Source organism: Symphalangus syndactylus, chromosome 16 (assembly GCF_028878055.3).
Source record: "Symphalangus syndactylus isolate Jambi chromosome 16, NHGRI_mSymSyn1-v2.1_pri, whole genome shotgun sequence".
Taxonomy (NCBI): Eukaryota; Metazoa; Chordata; class Mammalia; order Primates; family Hylobatidae; genus Symphalangus; species Symphalangus syndactylus.
Window position 1 is genome coordinate 58,651,567 of NC_072438.2, and position 19,337 is coordinate 58,670,903.

The 19,337-nt window shown below is 49.9% G+C and overlaps 1 protein-coding gene and 1 long non-coding RNA gene across 2 annotated transcripts; one reads left to right on the forward strand and one right to left on the reverse strand.

Moving 5' to 3' along the window:
* Positions 1-1,426: 1,426 nt before the first annotated feature.
* Positions 1,427-6,643, forward strand: LOC129464565 (protein FAM182B-like). The gene is given in 3 exon segments (XM_055245925.2): positions 1,427-1,443; positions 5,539-5,572; positions 5,574-6,643. Coding segments are annotated over 3 exon segments (459 nt in total). The 3' UTR covers positions 5,982-6,643.
* A 5,391-nt stretch (positions 6,644-12,034) lies between these two features.
* Positions 12,035-18,756, reverse strand: LOC129464743 (uncharacterized). Its single transcript, XR_008651713.2, has 2 exons — positions 18,532-18,756; positions 12,035-12,248 (listed from the first exon to the last, which is right to left on the reverse strand). It is a non-coding gene; the product is annotated as an uncharacterized lncRNA (long non-coding RNA).
* Between the last annotated feature and the right edge of the window lie 581 nt (positions 18,757-19,337).

The window sequence follows — 19,337 nt, forward strand, 5'->3', positions numbered from 1 at the left end:
CTCACCCAGCACTACTGTCCAATCAACAGATGCTATAATCTCATTCAAATTTTCTCAGTTGTGCCCTAAATACATTTTTTTAAACTTCGTAATCCAGGATCCAATCCAGGATTTCCAACCGCATTAATTGTCATGTCTCTTAAGCTCCTTCAACTTCAAACAGATCCTCTGTTTTGCCCTATTTTTCACAACCTTAAGAGTTTCAAAGAACATAAGAATTTCCTTCTGAAGGATGTGTTCACCTTTTTCCATCTGACGTTTTTCCACATCCAGACTTAGGTCATGTATCGTTCACAAGAAAACCACAGAAATAATGCTGTGATCTTTCTAGGACATCACAGCAGGAGTCATACGATCAAGTTTGTGCCAGATTTCTCCACCACAAAGTCATCATTCTTCCAATTGATAAGTATTTCATATGAAGAGATTAATTACATATACACATGAATGTATATTTGTATGTCAAATTTATACAAAATAGTATTTCAAGTCTAACCAATATAAAAGTTATTAATTAGATCTGTTTAATTTTATTTCCTACTAAGTCTTCAAAATCTGGTGTGTGTTTTACCCTGACAGCACATCTCAGTCCAGCCTAGCCAATTTCAAATTCTCAATATTCACATGGCGTGGCTACCATATTTGTCAGGGTAGCACTAAAGCACTAAAGATCTTCTTCCTTGGAGAAGTTCTAAGCTTTCAAAATGTTTGGTAAATACATTTTATGAAATTCTTCAGAATCCATAAATAGGCAATTACACATTTAGTAACCCATAGAATACAACATGACATTAAAAAGTGAATTCCTCGACAAAGAAGAAGGTAGGCAAAATTTTCTTCAGACCAAATGGACAAATCAATTATGATTACCTAACATGCCCATTATTATTTATTAACATCCTTCATTAATACCACCAAACCCCATCAACAGGTAAATGAAAAATGCATTGAGGCCTATCTGAACAATGTCCCAATTCCTTACCATTCTTACTTCTTTTGCAAGCAGAAAAGACTAAGTATTAGCAAAGACTATTCAGATAGTTTGTTCTTATGCCAGTAGTTGTGAATTCCTGGAGGTCTACATGATATCAATTATGTACTTCAATACCTCTCACAAGTACTTTTCCTATTTGGCCATTTTCTGCAGTATATCCATGCTCCCATTTTCTCTATTCTTTTATTTCTATCCTAGACTTTTCTTTCATCCTATAATTCTTTATCCTGAAAATATTAATTTAAGGATAACGTCACAAAATAGTATCTTTCTTCAGATGATACTCCAAATTGGTACCTAATATACAGAAATGACTATCATGGACATAACCCACAACATGTGAAATGTATGGCTCATTCTGCTGATATTATAAAGGAAAGTTAATGACAACTGAATTTCTAGTCATTTTCCACCCAAACAGTTGCTTATAAAATGGCAGGGAATTGTAGGTATGTACGCGGTGGCTATTTTTTGGTGGGGTGTTCAGCAGCTCTCCTCTTCAGCCCCCCTTTTCTTTGAGGACCATTTCGATGAGCACCAACTGGGCCTGACCCAACCTACCAGCCCCAGCCCTAGAGGTGATCATGATGCCCAGCTCTGGCAAAATACTCTACCCTTGGATCATAGCAACTGTTTCAGTACTTTTTTTTTTGGAATCATCAGGAAGGACTCTTGCTTTTTCTATTGCTGTGGTCTGCAAGGACAAAGTAAACTGGGTTATTTGTAGCACTATCTCTTGCTACAGAGAGAGAAGAGAGTCATCTTCGGAAGGAAAAAATGCGGCTAAAACAAAAGGAAAAGTGTCAAGAGAAGGAAGGAGAACATTTCTTGATGATTTTATATAAGCCCCTGGATCCAGCTAAGCATGACAGCGACTTGGGTTAAAGTTCTGTCACTTATAGGATCATTGACTTAAACATAAAATAAAGTATTAAAGCTATGAACTTTTAGATGAAAATACAGAAAAAAACTTTGTAATATTCAATTAATCAAAAATGTCTTAGATGAAGCCCCAAAAACCAAATGCACAAGAACAATTAATAAATTGGACCCCATCAAAATTAAGAGCATCTGCTGTTTGAAAGATAGTGTTATGAGAACCAAAAAGAAAACTCAAGGAGAAAATACTGGCAAATCTCATATCTAATAAGGGATTTGAATCCAGAGTATATAAAGAAAGTATTAAAATTTAATAATGAGAAAATAAGCAAAGAAAAAAACAAAAAAGGAAGAAGCAAAAAAATAAATGTGAACATACACTTTACCAAATATATACAGATGGCATGTAAGTACATAAAGAGATACTAAATATTATTAGGCATTATGGAACCACAATAAAATACTATTGTACACACATGAAAATGTCTAAAATTTTAAAAGAAGGCCCATACAAAGTGTTGGCAAGAGTGTGGAATTCTCATATACTGCTGATAAAAATATAAAATGGTACAACCATTTTGGAAAACATTTTGACAGCCTCTTAAAACTAAACCTAAACCTATTAGCTATTACACTCTTAATATTTACTCAAAGTTATACGAACTTATGTACATGAATGTTCATTGCAAATGTATTTGTATAAGTCCAAAACTGGAAGCAATGCAAAAACCAATCAACAGGCAAATGGATATACAAGTTGAGACCAATCTGCACAATAGAATACTACTCAGTAATAAAATTAATGACCTATTGATGCCTGCAATATAGCTGAATCTCAAAATAATTATGCTGTGTGAAAGACGCCAGACCCCTCCATAAAAGGGTCCATACTACACTTCATTTGTATAAATGTCTAGACAAGGCAAACTATTTTATGGTGACAGATTGGTGATTGCCAGGGAGAGTGGTAAGGTAGGAAGATACAGAAAGTTTGGGATTATAAAAGGGCAAGGGGAAACTTTTATGAGTGCTGGATATGTTCATTATTTTTATTTTGGTGATGGATTTGCAAGTACATATAAAAAATAACACATAATGGAAGTAGAAACAGTATTTTTGTTTCATTCTTAAAAAAGCACAATTTACTTACTAATGGGATGTGTGTGCCTGTTGGGCACACAGCACAACTTTTCAAATCTTAAAATCGGACTGGATCTCAACCACTGGACCTTATTCCTATTCCACATTGACTTTAGCACAATACTTGCTTTTATCGTGGTAATTAACAACACCCACCTTAAAGGTAAAGAAATGTACTTCTAACTGCTTTTGAAACTATGAACTGCCTCAGGCTAGTAGTTCTTAAGATCTCCAGCAAATGTTGCTTTGTTTCCCTCAAAAATATACAGCCCGGGCAACATGGCAAAACCCCGTCTCTACTAAAATTACAAAACTTAGCCAGGCGTGGTGGTGCACGCCTGTTGTCCCAGCTACTCAGGGAGGCAGAGGCTGCAGTGAGCCTAGACCTCACCACTCCACTCCAGCCTGGGGGACAGAGTGAGACCCCCCATCTCAAACACACACACATACATATACTCACAAGCGATGTGCTGGTGCCCCTGTCAGTTAAACACGGCATCTCAGGGCACCTTAGCACACAGTGTGAGAGCTGTGGTCCTAAGCACTTCAATTAAAAGTGAAACATCTCTGGCTGGATTTTTAGAATATTTACTTTTTAATGTTTTATATTATATTTATGATTTATGTTTTACTTAATTTATCTGAATACAAGAATCCAGACATTTGGAAGTAAAACAATGAAACATATGCCCTGCAAACACTAATCAGCACAAAGCTCATGTTGCTATGTTATTAACAGTTTAGACTTAAGCCAAGAAACCATGCTACAGATAAAAAAGATTTTACGATGTCAGTCACTAGAAAAGTATGCCAATTTTAAATATGTATAATTATAAAATATCTCTTCAAATTATTTACTACAGAAACTGATATAACTAAAAGAAAAATGGACTCATCTACAATACAGATTTTAACATACCTTTCAAAAACCAATGGAACCAACAGAAAAAAAATCCGTAAGAGAAAGGGAGATTTGATGAACACAATGAACAAACTTGACATAAACTGAATATACAGAACACAACACTCAACAACTACTGAATACACATCCTTTTCCAGTGCACGTATCATATTTACCAACATAGATTATATGTTGGAATTTAAAGGGACTCATCACAGAGTATTCAGTCGTGGGATTTTGCCTAAATTTGTCTTGCCTTCAACAGAGTTCAAATACAGTTAAATTCTTATTTCATCTAAAGAGTCCTATCCTCTTTTTTGGAAATTTTACCACAACAATCTAAATTTGCATAACAACTGAACCCAGCCCTTGGAACTTGAAGTTTATTCTAGCCAAAGGCAGATTAAACTGTCTAAGTAGTAATGTCCTTCAAATTGTTGTCCCCTGCTCCAGTAATGGAGTGTAGCTCCAAGAAGCTAACAGACTATTTGTCCTTCATAGTATACATTCTATGTTACATCAAAACACGGTATAAAGCCTTGAAATCAGCAGCAGAGAAAAAATGAGATCAACAACCATCTAGCTGTGACCTCACTACTTAGTAATTATGCTTTTAGCTGATTCCTTTACTTGATTCCTAACTGCTTATTTCTGGCATGGTAGCCCTAATCCCTGACCAAGCTGACATTTTAAGAAGTGAGCAGAATGAAAAGGCTCTACCACCAGTGATCAGTTTAACAAGCTGCAACACTAGTCACTGGCTGCAACTCTAGTCACTGGCTGAAACTCATATTGTGGGTTTTAAGAGCTCAGAATTAACATGGAAATACTATTGACTCCAAAAGAAACCCAGATATCTCTGAGAATCCAGCAAAGATAGAAAGGGTCCTCTCAATAGTCACCATTCACATTTTGCTTTGTTTTGATAACTATGTTATTACATACGGAGAATATCAAAAAATATGCCTTTTCCTCATTGTCAATGCTAACCCTAAAATGGTAAGGCTCTTGCAGGTTGGAATCCCCAGGCTCTCACTGGCCCTTCAGCAGAAGGCAGTGAAGTCACCTGCAAGAGTGATCACCCAAAAGCTTCCAGGCTGGAAAGTTGAGACTCAGTTCTTGCAGTTCCCAAATTCACAGTTCTCTTGGGATATGGTTATTTATGGAGCTCCCAAAGATGAGAAATTCCACCCAGGAAATTCTGTTTATAAAAATTATTCACATTTAATTATCTCAGGAGACATTAACACAGCAATGTTGAAAATTTCCCATTAATTTTTAATACCTGGAGAAAAACTGAACAATTATTTTTTAAAATATGAAAAGCTTCATATAATACAAATTATACTCCCACATGTGATTCAATTTCTATTCATTAATGCCGGAGAAGTTAATAATTACTAATTGCCTTTGGTAAAAAAAAAAAAAAAAAAAAAAAAAAATCATTCATCATTGGAGAAGTGCAGAAGGTTTAAAAGAGATAAGAATTAGTTTTTGGCCTTGGGGCATTTTATGCTTTCCAAAAGATTTTGCTCTTTTTTTTGGCTCCTGGCTTTCTCTCTCTCTCTCTCTCTCTCTCTCTCTTTCTTTCTGATTTCAGTCTCTTTTGATTTCTCCTGCTTAGAAATAAGGAGAGAACTTTGGATGTGGAACGTGGAGGAGGAGGAACACGAAGTGAGGGTCTGCACTTGGGGTGGTCAGCACTGCGGATGCCCAGCAAAGGCACTGCCTGGTCTACATCACGGAGGGGTCTCTGCGCCCCAGTCGGCATCGCAGCTGATGGTGAAACTTTTGGTGTGGCGGAAGAGTGTCCCCAAACTTTGGAAGGTATCTGCTGCATCCTCCACAGTCATGTATGCCTGCCGAGGGCGATCTTCTCGGGGAGCAGAAAGTCTCGCTCATGGACCAGGGCTGAGGCACTTGCGCGGTGCAGCCCTGGCGGAGGTTCAGGCGGCCCCGGTGTCGCAAGCGGCTGTGAGTGATGCTTCCATGGGGCCGGAGGGGTCCCAGGAAGGCTGCAGACCAGGGCTGAGCAGCGGGCAGCATGGTGGCCGCGATGGAAGGTGACGGGGTTCTCAGCGCCAGGGGACCCAGCAGAGCCCGAGCCCGGGCATCCCGCGTCTCCAGCAGCACCGCGGAGAGTCCTGGCGTTGGTGACGCGGCGGCCACTGCACGAGGCCCACGACCCAGTCCCAGAGGCCAGCCCATCGTCAGTTAACATCAGGAACCCCGGGCCAGCTGAGGCCCGGGCCCCACCGGCAAGACAAAGGGCAGAGGGTCCGCAGGCGGGGCCGAGAGCCGGCAGCGCAGGCCTGGCTCCACCGGCGCGGAACTCGCAGGGCACAGCAGGCACCGGGCAGCTACCAAGGCTTCCAGAGGAGGCTGTGCACCCGCGCAAAGGCTCCTGCCTGGCGTCCAGCCTCTCCGCGGGGACTCCACGTGCACCCCCTCCTCATGGTCCTTGTCTAGGGCCGCGGCAAGGTACTCGCTCCCAGGGCGCGACTCCGGGGGCACAGGAGCCTGGGCTGAGCAGCTGGAGTAGGGTGAGCACCGCCAAGAACCCAGTGAGAGTGGCGCCCCAGGGCGGCACAGGAGGCCGCATTTAACGTGTCAATCATCTCAAAGATTTTATGACATCTTCTTTTTTTGACATCTTATAATATCTATAATGTCTATTATATCTTGTGATATAATTATTAACACCACTTCATTGTGATTATTATTTTTATACCAACACATCTTCAATTATTAATATTCCCAGCTGCTAGAGAAAAATAAAAACGACTAGTTTTGAAAGCCTTACTTCTGCCAATGGAAGCATATTCTAGCATGTCGCCAATGCAATCCAGTTTCCACCACTTTCACAGAAAACGTTACTGCACAATTATACTATCCCACCCTTATATACTTTGTGTGTGTGTACTTGTGTGTATGTATGTATGTTTTATATATATATATATATATATAAAGTATGCCAGAGATCAACAAGTATTAGAAAATTAAATACACACAGGTCATGTCAGTGCTATGTATAATGTGGTGAACTAAGTATAGACGTTCAACAGTGTGGGATCTAGGCTGGAACAAGACTCCTAGTCTTAAGCAATTCTTTCTAGGTTCAGTCTCTGGAAATAATGCTTTGTATCAAATGTGTGAGAAAATTAATGGGTTTTAAAGACTATTCTATGTCAACTATAACATTTCATTTGGGGATTTCTGTCCCTTATAATATCTACCTCATTTTGGATGGATTCCTTGAGGCCTGGTTTATTTTTTTCCTTTCTACACATCGCTGCTCAGAGTGATGAATGGAGTTGTATTTTGAATAAAATAGCTAAGCATCCTTTTGTGAGCAAGGAGCATGATGGTATTTAGACCTACCATTTCTCGTTACGGTGGTTACGGTTACAGTGGGGCTGGGGTATTTACCTGGAGCCTGGACGTCCACTGGGACATGATACCCACCAGGATTTTTTTGTGTCAACCTGGTCTCTGATGTCTACCTGGGGACTGGGTATGCATCTAAGGCCTGATGTTTACCTGGAGCCAGATGTGCACCTGAGGCCTGATGTCTATCTGTGGCCACCTGGGGACTGATGCACACCTGAAACGCAGGTATTCACCTGGGGCCTGATACCCACCTGTAGTATGGGTGCTAACCTTGGGGCTGATGTTCAGCTGGCGTCCACTGTCTACCTGGGCCTGGTGTACACATGGGGCCTGGGCGTGCACCTGGGACTTGATGTTTAAATACTGTGTGGAGTTCTCTTAGGGCCTGTTGTTCACCTGGAGCCTGGGTGTACACCTGGAGCCTGATGTCCCAGGTGGACACCTGGGTCCCAGGTGATCTTCAGGCCCTAGGTGAAAACTGCAGGCTCCAAGTGGACAACATGGCCCCAGTTTCCAGGTAAACACTAGAATCCAAATCAACACCAGGCCCCAGATGGACACCCAGGCCTGTGGTGGACATCAGACTCCAAAAGATCATCTGGCTCGAGGTGAACATCAAGCCTCAGGTTGACACCTAGTCCCCAGGTGGATATCAGGCCCCACTTTGACACCAGTCCCTGGGTAGATACCTAGGCCTCAGGTGGATATCCAGTCTCTAGCTAAGCATCAGGCTCCAGGTGGACCCAGGCCCTAGCTGACTGGGGACTAGTGTTCATATGGGGCCACATGTCCATCTGGGCCGTAAGTGTCAACTTGTAGCCTGATGTCAACCTGGGAGCTGGTGTTCATTGGAGGACTAAAGTCCTCCTGGTGCCTGATGTCCAACTTTGGACTTTGTGTCCACCTGGAGACTGATGTCCACTTGGGACCAGATGTCCAACTGGAGCAAGATGTCCACCTGTAGCCTAGAACTTCACCTAAGGCCTGATGTTCCCCAGGGCCTATGTATCTACCTAGGGACTTGTGTCCAGGTGGGGCCTGAGGTCCATATGGGGCCTGGAATTAACCTGGGACCTGATGTCCACCTGGGGCCTGGGTCCTCCTCTGGAGTCTGATATCTATCTGAGGCCTGGGTGTCCTCCTGTGGTCTGATGTCCACTTGTAGGCTGGTGTCCACCTGGGGCCTGGGTGTCCACCTAGGAACCTGATGTACACCTGAAATCCAGTGTCTATCTGGGTACTGATGTCTACCAGGAAAGTGATATAAACCTGGGGCCTGATAGCCACCTGGGCCCTGAGTGTCCACGTATGTTCTGATTTCCACTTTTGGCCTGAGTGTCCTTCTAGGGCCTGAGTGCCACCTGGGTCCTGATGTTCACCAGGAACCTAGGTATTCACTTCAGACTTGATGTTCACCTGGGGCCTAATGTCCATGTGAAACCTGGTATTCACCTAGAGCCTGGGCATCCACCTGTGGCCTGATGTTCAGTTGGCGACTAGGAATTCCACTAAGGCTTGATGTCCACCTCGGGCATAGGTAACCACTTGTGGTCTAGTGTTCCCCTGAAGCCTAGGTGTCAACCCAGGGCATAATGTCCTCTTGGGGCCTGCTGTCCACCTGCAGACTGGTGTCTGCATAGGGCCTGGTATCCCCCTGGGGTCCGGTGTCTGCCTGGGGCCTAGTGTCCACCTGAAGACTGAGTATAGACCTCGGACCTGATATATGCCTGGGGCCTATTTACCCACCTGAGGAGTAGCATTCATCTGGGGCCTCATGTCCACCTAAGCCCTGGGTGTCAACCTGGTGCCTAATGGCCACCATGGATCTGGGTACTCACTTGAGGCCTGGTGCTCCCATAGGGCCTAGGTATACACCTGGGGAATGATGTGCAGGTGGAGGTGGATGTCTTCCTGGGTGCTGGTCTTAACCTGGGGACAAGGGTCTCCCTGGGGACCGGTGTTCATCTGGAGCCTTATATGCACCTTGAACCTGCTGTCTACCTAGGGCCTGATGTCCATCTTAAGGCTGGGTGTCCAGCTGGGGCCTGGTTGTCCACTTGGGGCCTAATGTCCACCTAAGACTTAGTGTTGACCTAGGGTCTGGGTGTCCACCTGGAGCCTGATGTCCAGCTGAAGATGCATCCACCCGAGACCTAGGTATCCACCCAGAGTCTGGTGTCGAACTGGGGCCTTATATCCACCTGGGGACTAGATATCTACCTGAGGCTTGATGTCCACCTGGAGCCCGATATCCACCACAGAGCTGGGTGTCCACCCAGGTTCTGCTATCCACCTGGGGCCTGGTGTTCATCTGGGGCCCAGTGCCCACCTGGAACCTGGGTATCAACATGGGGCCTGGGTGTCCACTTGGAGCATGATGTGCACCTGGGGCCTGAGTTTCCACCTAGGGCCTGATGACCACCTGAGGCCCAGGTGTCCACCTGGGGTCTGATGTCTACCTGAAGCCTAGGTAACCACCTAGGGCATGGTGTTACCTGTGCCTTGATTTCCACCTGAGCCTGGTATACACCTGGGGCCTGGGTGTCCATCTGAGGCCTGATGTACACCTCAAGTCTAGTGTCCACTTGTGGCCTGATGTCAACTTGGAAGCTGATCTCCATAGGGGGACTGATGTTCTCCTGGGGCCTGATATCCAAATGGGACCAGATGTTCACCTGAGGCCTGGAGTTAATCTGGGGCCTGATGGTCACCAGGGTCCTAGGTGTACACGTAGGGCTTAGCGTACAACTAGGGCCTGATGTCCACCTGGAGTCTAGTATCCACCTTGGCTCTGATGCTACTTGAGGCCTGGGTGTCTACCTAGAACTTGAGTCTCCAACTGGGCCCTGATGTCCACCTGAGGCCTAGTGTCCTTATAGGGCCTGATATCTACCTAAGGCCTGGGTATTTTCTTGCAGCCTGATGCTCAGCTGTAGGCTGGTGTCCATATCAGGCCTGGGTGTCCACCTGTGAGCCTGATGTACACCTGGAGTCCAGTGTCCCCTTGGTTACTAATACGTACCAGGAAAGTGGTATATACTTGGGGCCTGATATACACCTGGATCCTGTGTGTCCACTTGAGCCCTGATGTCCACCTGGGGCCTGGTGTTTACCTGGGGCCTACATCTACCCACTACCCAAAGTCAAGTTGGGAAAAGGGCCCAGGATAGGTGAGGAGCACAGAACAGGGACATCATTCATAAGAAATTCTGCTGTAGAATGGGTGCTCTAAGCTCTTAAAACAGCCTCTGCCTCAGGAAAGACTGTCCAGGGCATAAGAAGCCCAAACACAGGGTGGGATAACAGGTTTGCATCTGACACTGCTGGGAGCCCTGGGGGCCTCTGCCCTTTTGGCCATGTTGTCTCCTGCCTCTTATGGTGGTGGGATTCTGGGCTCTGATTGCAGCAGGTGGATTCACTTAGCTCTCCTCCTCTTTTAGCATTACTGTCTTCCATAATAAACCTCTCATTTTGATCTGCCAGGCTGTCAAATGCTTTGATTGCCCTCTCTGTTTTGTTCCAATGGTTCATCAATCCAAATATCCACAATAGAAGGACAGATTTTAGTCTCTTCATACAGTGGGATATTTCACAGTGATTAAAACAAATAAAATAAATGCTTGTATATTGATATGTAAAGTTGTCCCACATCAATAACTTTTAAACACATGTTATGATCCCATATCAATTAACTGGTTACATATCTATACATAATGTTTGCCACTGCTTAAACAAAACAAAATCTAAGCTTTAGACTCCAAATGGAATTATAGGGGAGTCTTGCTGTCTGTGTTCTGCAGTTCTGTCATGTTTGAAATTGTCAAATAAACATGGTGCCTTTCCGGTAGCCACTCAGAATTCCTCCTCTCTGTCCACAAAGCATTGTCACCCTCCCTGTCCCATTTGCCCCAGCCCCGTGGAGCTTGCTGAGCTGGCACCATCATCTCTTGTAACACACAAAGACATTGAGGACCAGAGAGGGGAAGCACCTTGTTGACATCCCACAGCTCTGAGTCAAAGTGGAGTTAGACTCCCTTACTAGCTGTTTCCTAAAGTGCTGCGAGCCCTAGAGGCCCAGGAATGTAAGGGCTGGAGCCCAGGGCTTTCTGTCCTGAAGTAGGGGAGGTGGGGCTGCCGCTCACCGCTTGAGTGCATTTCTTCTCAAGTACGATAAGGACTGCTTTGTAAGATGTAAAATATAAATGGCTGCCTGCAAATCTGTCAGGTAATGTGTTTGTCTCCCCTATGGGACTGTAAACTTGGTATAAGCAGGGACCTGTCTGAATCACCCCAGTGTCCCCACCACCAGGCCAGAGCCTGATATATATATATATATATATATGTGTGTATATATATATATATATATATATATATATAATGACTGACTTCATTAAATACCAACACATTCTAGGTGCCAGGTACTGCTCTAGATGCTGGAATCTGCAGTGAGTAAGATACCCAGAATCCCTGCCCCTGTGTAGCCCTTACTGTAGTAGAGCAGAACAGATGATGTTAAGTAAGCATGCAGGGTGTGAGATGGGCAGGATAGCTGCATTGCGAAAACGGGCAGGTGCAAAGCGGACACTCAGGAAAGAACCTGAGGGTTGAAATGTGGATATGATGGAGAAAAGTCGCCCCTAATATGAGTGCAGACACTCCAGCTACAATAAGAAACGAAGGTGGAGAAGGAAGCAAAGAGGCAAGCAGCTGGGGAGATGTGGGGGGTGGGATCCAGGGAAGGCTCTCTCTTTATTGCATCTATTTTCAAATTGAAATAGGAAGCACGGCAGCAGGTGTAAGTAAGGCTGGCGAAGGTTTTAGAGGTTTAAGGAGGAAGGAGAGGGCACGATACTGTTGCTTGGGGACAGGGCAGCACGTCCAGAGCTGGGTGCCTGGGCTCCAAGGCAAGTCACTTCATCTCTTCCTGTGCTGGCATCTCCTCAGCTGTGAAATGGTGATGATTATAGAACAGATTCATAGAGTTTTATGATAATTAAATCAGTTGGTATTCATAACATTCTTAGAATATTATATATATTTATATTAAGATAACAAATAAAATAAAGAAGCCAGGCCGACTTAAGACTCAGGAAATGAGTGAGTTTGTAGGACATCATCCAGGGCCCACTGGAGGTTTGGGCTTGATAATTAAATGGGAGCCCCGTCCCAGAAGACAAGGCCAGTCACGGTCGCCCACCGCTGATTCTAGGATTCTAGGGCAATCCGCCCTGTGGACCGCGTGGAGAGGTCAGGCCAGAGCCTCGGAGGCCCGACACTCAAGCGCTGCCACGCAGGACTCCCGCGTTGCCCAGCCTCAGGGACTGGTTTCTAAGACAACCATGGGAACCACTGTGACAGGAGAATCACCTCGCGCCTCGCGCATGCGCACTGGCTGGGACAGCTCACGCTCCGCTCCCGGCAGTCAGGCTGCGTCCCCTTTAAATAAAGGCGGCTGCTCCGCGGCAAAGGGGGCTCCTGCTGCAGCCCCGGCTGCGGCTGGATCCCGGGTCCAGTATGGGGCCGCGTGGAGGAGGGGGCCGCGGGTGTCCCAGGGCCAAGCCCCCAGGAGTCCCCCGTTCAGGACCTCCTTGAGCCGAGTTCTACCTATGGAGCAGGAGCTTCAGGGCGCCTGCAGGGATCTCAGGACTATTCAGATGTGATTTTGGACCCCTCCGGGTGAGAAAGGATGGGTTCACCACATCTGGTGAGGTAGGCAGGGCCTCGCTGGAGCACAGAATGATCCCATGGCCTTTGAGGCGTGGTGTCAGCTGAAAATTCACTCATCCGTGAGCCCTCTGCCTCCCTCCTCCTTTGAAAGAGCAGTGGACTGCCACGTTTCTAAAAGCCCTGGGGCTCCTGCAAGCCGACACCCCTTTCCAGGACACGTGCAGACAGGGACCGGGCGAATCCGAGGTGGAGACGATGCGATCAGGTGCGGCACTGACGTATCCCAGAGCAGATGGCGTGAATGCGTGTCACCAGAGGCATATGGGGCGCTGGCCAAACCGACAAAGATGTCCAGGCATGTTCCCGCTGGCAAGGGGGAAAAAGTGGCCTTTCCCTGAGTGCCAAGGGAAATGAAAGAAGACCTGGGAACCAGGAGACGGCCTGTGCCTCAGTCCAAGCCACAGTTTGAAATGCCTGCCAGAGGAGCAAAGAGCTGTCTGCAAGATTCACCCCACCCCCAACCTTCCACCGCACAGGTAGCTCTGAGGCATCCTCCCCTGCACGCAACCGCAGACCCAGTCCGACACAGTCCCTTTGGTTTCCTGACGTTCCTTACAGCCAGAAAATACAGGGAGTCAGTCCGCCTATAAGGAGAGGAAAGGATGTCCCTCAGGAGTGAGACAGGAAGTACAGAGGAAATGCGACAGCACCTGTCCTAGAAGACCAGGTCAGTCAAGGTCGCTAAGCGGTGATTCTAGGACTCTAGGGCAATCCACCCTGTGGACCCCGTGGAGAGGTCAGGCCGGAGCCGCGGAGGCCCGAAAACCAAGCGCTGCCCCAGAGGGCTCCCGCGTTGCCCAGCCTCAGGGACTGGTTTCTAAGACAACAGTGGGAACCACTAGGTTGGGAGAATCAGCTGGCTCCTCGCGCATGCGCACTGGCTGGGCCAACTGGCGCTCCGCTCCTGGCAGTCAGGATGCGTCCTCTTTAACTAACAGCTGCTGCGCCGCGTCACAGGGGGCTCCTGCTGCAGCCCCAGCTTTGGCTGGATCCGGGGTCCAATTTGAGGCCGCCTGGGGGAGGGGGCCGCTGGTGTCCCAGGGCCAAGCCCCCAGTAGTCACTTGTTCAGGACCTCCTTGAGCCGAGTTCCCTCGATGGAGCGGGAGCTTCAGGGCGCCTGAGGGGTTCTCAGGACTCCTCTTCAGATGTGATTTTTGACCCCTCCAGGTGAGAATGGATGGGCTCACCACATCTGGTGATGCAGGCAGGGCCTCACTGCAGCACAGAATGATCCCATGGCCCTCGAGGCGTGGTGTCAGCTGAAAATTCACTGATCCGTGAGCCCTCTGCCTCCCTCCTCCTTTGAAAGAGCAGTGGACCGCCCCGCTTCTAAAAGCCCTGGGGCTCCGGCAAGGCGACACCGCTTTCCAGGACACGTGCAAACAGAGACCTGGCGAATCCGAGGTGGAGACGTTGTATCCCAGGGCAGATGTCGTGAATGCGTGTCACCGGAGGCATATGGGGCGATGGCGAAACCAACAAAGGTGTCCAGGCGTGTGTCCGGTGGCAAGGGGTAACTAGGGGCCTTTCCCTGAGGGCCAAGGGAAATGAAAGAAGACCCGGGAACCAGGAGGGGGCCAGTGCCTCAGTCCAAGCCACAGTTTGAAATGCCTGCCAGAGGAGCAAAGAGTTTTCTGCAAGATTCACCCCACCACCAACCCTCAACGGCCCAGGTAGCCCTGACGCATCCTCCCCTGCATGCGACACCAGTCGCAGTCTTGTGCAGTCCCTTTGGTTTCCTGACATTACTCACAGCCAGAAGATTCAGGGAGTCTGTCCGCCTATGAGCGGAGAAGAGAATGTCCCTCAAGAGTGAGAGAGGAATTGAGAGGGAATGTGACACCACCTGTCCTAGAAGACAGGGCCAGTGACGGTCGCCTAGCGCTGATTCTAGGATTCTAGGGCAATCTGCCCTGTGGACCCCGTGCAGAGGTCAGGCCGCAGCCTCGGAGTCGCGACACCCAAGCGCTGCCATGGAAGACTCCCGCGTTTCCCAGCCTCAGCGACTGGTTTCTAAGACAACCGTGGGAACCACTGTGAAGGGAGAATCAGCTCGCGCCTCGCGCATGCGCACAGGCTGGGCCATCTCGCGCGCCGCTCCTGGCAGTGAGGCTGCGTCCTCTTTAAATTAGGGCGGCTGCACCACTTCACTGGGGCTCCTGCTGCAGCACCGGCTGCGGCTGAATCCGGGGTACAGTTTGGGGCCGCCTGGGGGAGGGGGCCGACGTTGTCCCGGGGCCAAGCCCCCAGGAGTCCCGTGTTCAGGACCTCCTTGAGCCGAGTTCCACCGCTCGAGCGGGAGCTTCAGGGCGCCTGAGGGGTTCTCAGGATTCCTCCTCAGATGCGATTTTTGACCCCTCCGGGTGAGAACGGATGGGCTGACCACATCTGGTGAGGCAGGCAGGGCCTCGCTGCAGCAGAGAATGATCCCATGGACCTCCAGGCGTGGTGTCAGCTGAAAATTCACTGATCCGTGAGCCCTCTGCCTCCCTCCTCCTTTGAAAGAGCAGTGGACTGCCCCGCTTCTAACAACCCTGGGGCTCCTGCAAGCCGACATCCCTTTCAAGGACAGGTGCAGACAGGGACCGGGCGAATCTAAGGTGGAGACGATGAGATCAGGTGCGGCCCAGACGTATCCAAGAGCAGATGGCCTGAATACGTGTCACCGGAAGCATATGGGGCGATGGCGAAACCACAATGGGGTCCAGGCATGTGCCCGGTGGCAAGGGAGAACAAGTGGCCTTACCCTGAGTGCCAAGGGAAATGAAAGACGACCTGGGAACAAGGAGGGGTACTGTGCCTCAGTCCAAGCCACAGTTTGAAATGCCTGCCAGAGGAGCAAAGAGCTTTCTGCAAGATTCACCCCACCCCCAACCCTCCAACGCCCAGATAACCCTGACGCATCCTCCCCTGCACGCGACCCCAGACCCAGTCCAGCGCAGTCCCTTTTGTTTCCTGACATTCCTTACAGACAGAAGATTCAGGGAGTCTGTCCGCCTATGAGCAGAGGAAAGGATGTCCCTCAGGAGTCAGACAGGAAGTGCAGAGGAAGTTCGACAGCACCTGTCCTAGAAGGCAAGGCCAGTCACAGGCGCCCAGGAGTGATACTAGGATTCTAGGGCAATCCGCCCTGTGGACCCCGTGGAGGTGTCAGGCCTGAGCCTCGGAGGCCCAACACCCAAGCCCTGTCACGGAGGGCTCCCGCGTTGCCCAGCGTCAGGGACTGGTTTCTAAGACAACCGTGGGAACCACTGTGAAGGTTGATTCAGCTCCCGCCTCGTGCATGCACACTGGCTGGGCCAACTAGCGCTCTGCTCCTGGCAGTCAGGCTGCGTTCCCTTTAAATAACGGCGGCAGCGCCGCGTCACAGGGGGCTCCTGCTGCAGCACCAGCTGTGGCTGGATCCGGGGTCCAGTTGCGGGCCGCCTGGGGGAGGGGGCCGCGGTTGTCCCACGACCAAGCCCCTAGGAGTCACGTGTTCAGGACCTCCTTGAGCCGACTTCCACCAGTGGATGGGGAGCTTCAGGGCTCCAGCGGGGTTCGCAGGACTCCTCTTCAGATGTAATTATTGACCCCTTCGCGTGAGAACGGATGGGGTAACAACATCTGGAGAGGAAGGCAGGGCCTCGATGCAGCACAGAATGATCCCATGGACTTCGAGGCGTGGTGTCAGCTGAAAATTCACTGATCCGTGAGCCCTCTGCCTCCCTCCTCCTTTGAAAGAGCAGTGGACTGCCCCGCTTCTAACAACCCTGGGGCTCCTGTAAGCCAACACCGCTTTCAAGGACAGGTGCAGACAGGGACCGGGCGAATCCAAGGTGGAGACGATGCGATCAGTTGCGGCCCAGACGTATCCCAGAGCAGATGGCCTGAATGCGTGTCACCGGAGGCATATGGGGCGATGGCGAATCCACAATGGTGTCCAGGCATGTGCCCGGTGGCAAGGGAGAACAAGTGGCCTTTCCCTGAGTGCCAAGGGAAATGAACGAAGACCTGGGAACAAGGAGGGGTACTGTGCCTTAGTCCAAGCCACAGTTTGAAATGCCTGCCAGAGAAGCAAAGAGCTTTCTGCAAGATTCACCCCACCCCCAACCCTCCAACGCCCAGATAACCCTGACGCATCCTCCCCTGCACGCGACCCCAGACCCAATCCAGCGCAGTCCCTTGTGTTTCCTGACATTCCTTACAGACAGAAGGTTCAGGGAGGCAGTCCGCCTATGAGCAGAGGAAAGGATGTCCCTCAGGAGTGAGACAGGAAGTGCAGAGGAAATGCGACAGCACCTGTCCTAGAAGACAAGGCCAGTCACAGGCGCCCAGCGGTGATTCTAGGATTCTAGGGCAATCCGCCCTGTGGACCCCATGGAGGGGTCAGGCCGGAGCCTCGGAGGCCCGACACCCAAGCCCTGTCACGGAGGGCTCCCGCGTTGCCCAGCCTCAGGGACTGGTTTCTAAGACAACCGTGGGAACCACTGTGAAGGTTGATTCAGCTCGCGCCTCGTGCATGCGCACTGGCTGGGCCAACTCGCGCTCCGCTCCTGGCAGTCAGGCTGCGTCCCCTTTAAATAACGGCGGCTGCGCCGCGTCACAGGGGGCTCCTGCTGCAGCACCAGCTGTGGCTGGATCCGGGGTCCAGTTTCGGGCCGCCTGGGGGAGGGGGCCACGGTTGTCCCACGACCAAGCCCCCAGGAGTCCCGTGTTCGGGGCCTCCTTGAGCCGAGTTCCACCTATGGAGCGGGAGCTTCAGGGTGCCTGCGGGATTCTCAGGATTCCCCTTCAGATGCGATTTTTGACCCCTCCGGGTGAGAAAGGATGAGCTCACTACATCTTGTGACGCAGGCAGGGCCTCGCTGCAGCACAGAATGATCCCATGGACCTCGAGGCGTGGTATCAGCTGAAAATTCACTGATCCGTGAGCCCTCTGCCTCCCTCCTCCTTTGAAAGAGCAGTGGACTGCCCCGCTTCTAAAAGCCCTGGGGCTCCTGCAAGCCGTCATCTCTTTCCAGGACACGTGCAAACAGGGAACCGACGAATCCGAGGTGGAGACGATGCGATCAGGCGCGGCACTGACGTATCCCAGGGCAGATGTCGTGAATGCGTGTCACCAGAGGCATATGGGGCGATGGCGAAACCAACAAAGGTGTCCAGTCGTGTGTCCGGTGGCAAGTGGGAACAAGGCGCCTTTCCCTGAGTGCCAACGGAAATGAAAGAAGACCTGGGAACCAGGAGGGGACCTGTGCCTCAGTCCAAGCCACAGTTTGAAATGCGTGGCAGAGGAGCAAAGAGTTTTCTGCAAGATTCACCCCACCACCAACCCTCCAAGCCCAGGTAGCCCTAACGCATCCTCCCCTGCACGCGACCCCATGGGCAGTCTGGCCCAGTCCCTTTGGTTTCCTGACATTCCTCAGAGCCAGAAGATTCAGGGAGTCTGTCCGCCTATGAGCAGAGAAGAGAATGTCCCTCAAAAGTGAGACAGGAATTGCAGAGGGAAAGCGAAAGCACCTGTCCTAGAAGACAAGGCCAGTCACGGTCGCCTAGCGCTGATTCTAGGATTCTAGGGCAATCTGCCCTGTGGACCCCGTGCAGAGGTCAGGCCGCAGCCTCGGAGTCGCGACACCCAAGCGCTGCCATGGAAGACTCCCGCGTTTCCCAGCCTCAGCGACTGGTTTCTAAGACAACCGTGGGAACCACTGTGAAGGGAGAATCAGCTCGCGCCTCGCGCATGCGCACTGGCTGGGCCATTTCGCGCGCCGCTCCTGGCAGTGAGGCTGCGTCCTCTTTAAATTAGGGCGGCAGCACCACTTCACTGGGGCTCCTGCTGCAGCACCGGCTGCGGCTGGATCCGGGGTGCAGTTTGGGGCCGCCTGGAGGAGGGGGCCGACATTGTCCCGGGGCCAAGCCCCCAGGAGTCCCGTGTTCAGGACCTCCTTGAGCCGACTTCCACTGATGGAGCAGAAGCTTCAGGGCGCCTGCGGGGTTCTCAGGATTCCCCTTCAGATGCGATTTTTGACCCCTCCGGGTGAGAAAGGATGGGCTCACCACATCTTGTGACGCAGGCAGGGCCTCGCTGCAGCACAGAATGATCCCATGGACCTCGAGGCGTGGTGTCAGCTGAAAATTCACTGATCCGTGAGCCCTCTGCCTCCCTCCTCCTTTGAAAGAGCAGTGGACTGCCCCGCTTCTAACAACCCTGGGGCTCCTGCAAGCCGACACCTCTTTCCAGGACAGGTGCAGACAGGGACCGGGAGAATCTAAGGTGGAGACGATGCGATCAGTTGCGGCCCAGACGTATCCCAGAGCAGATGGCC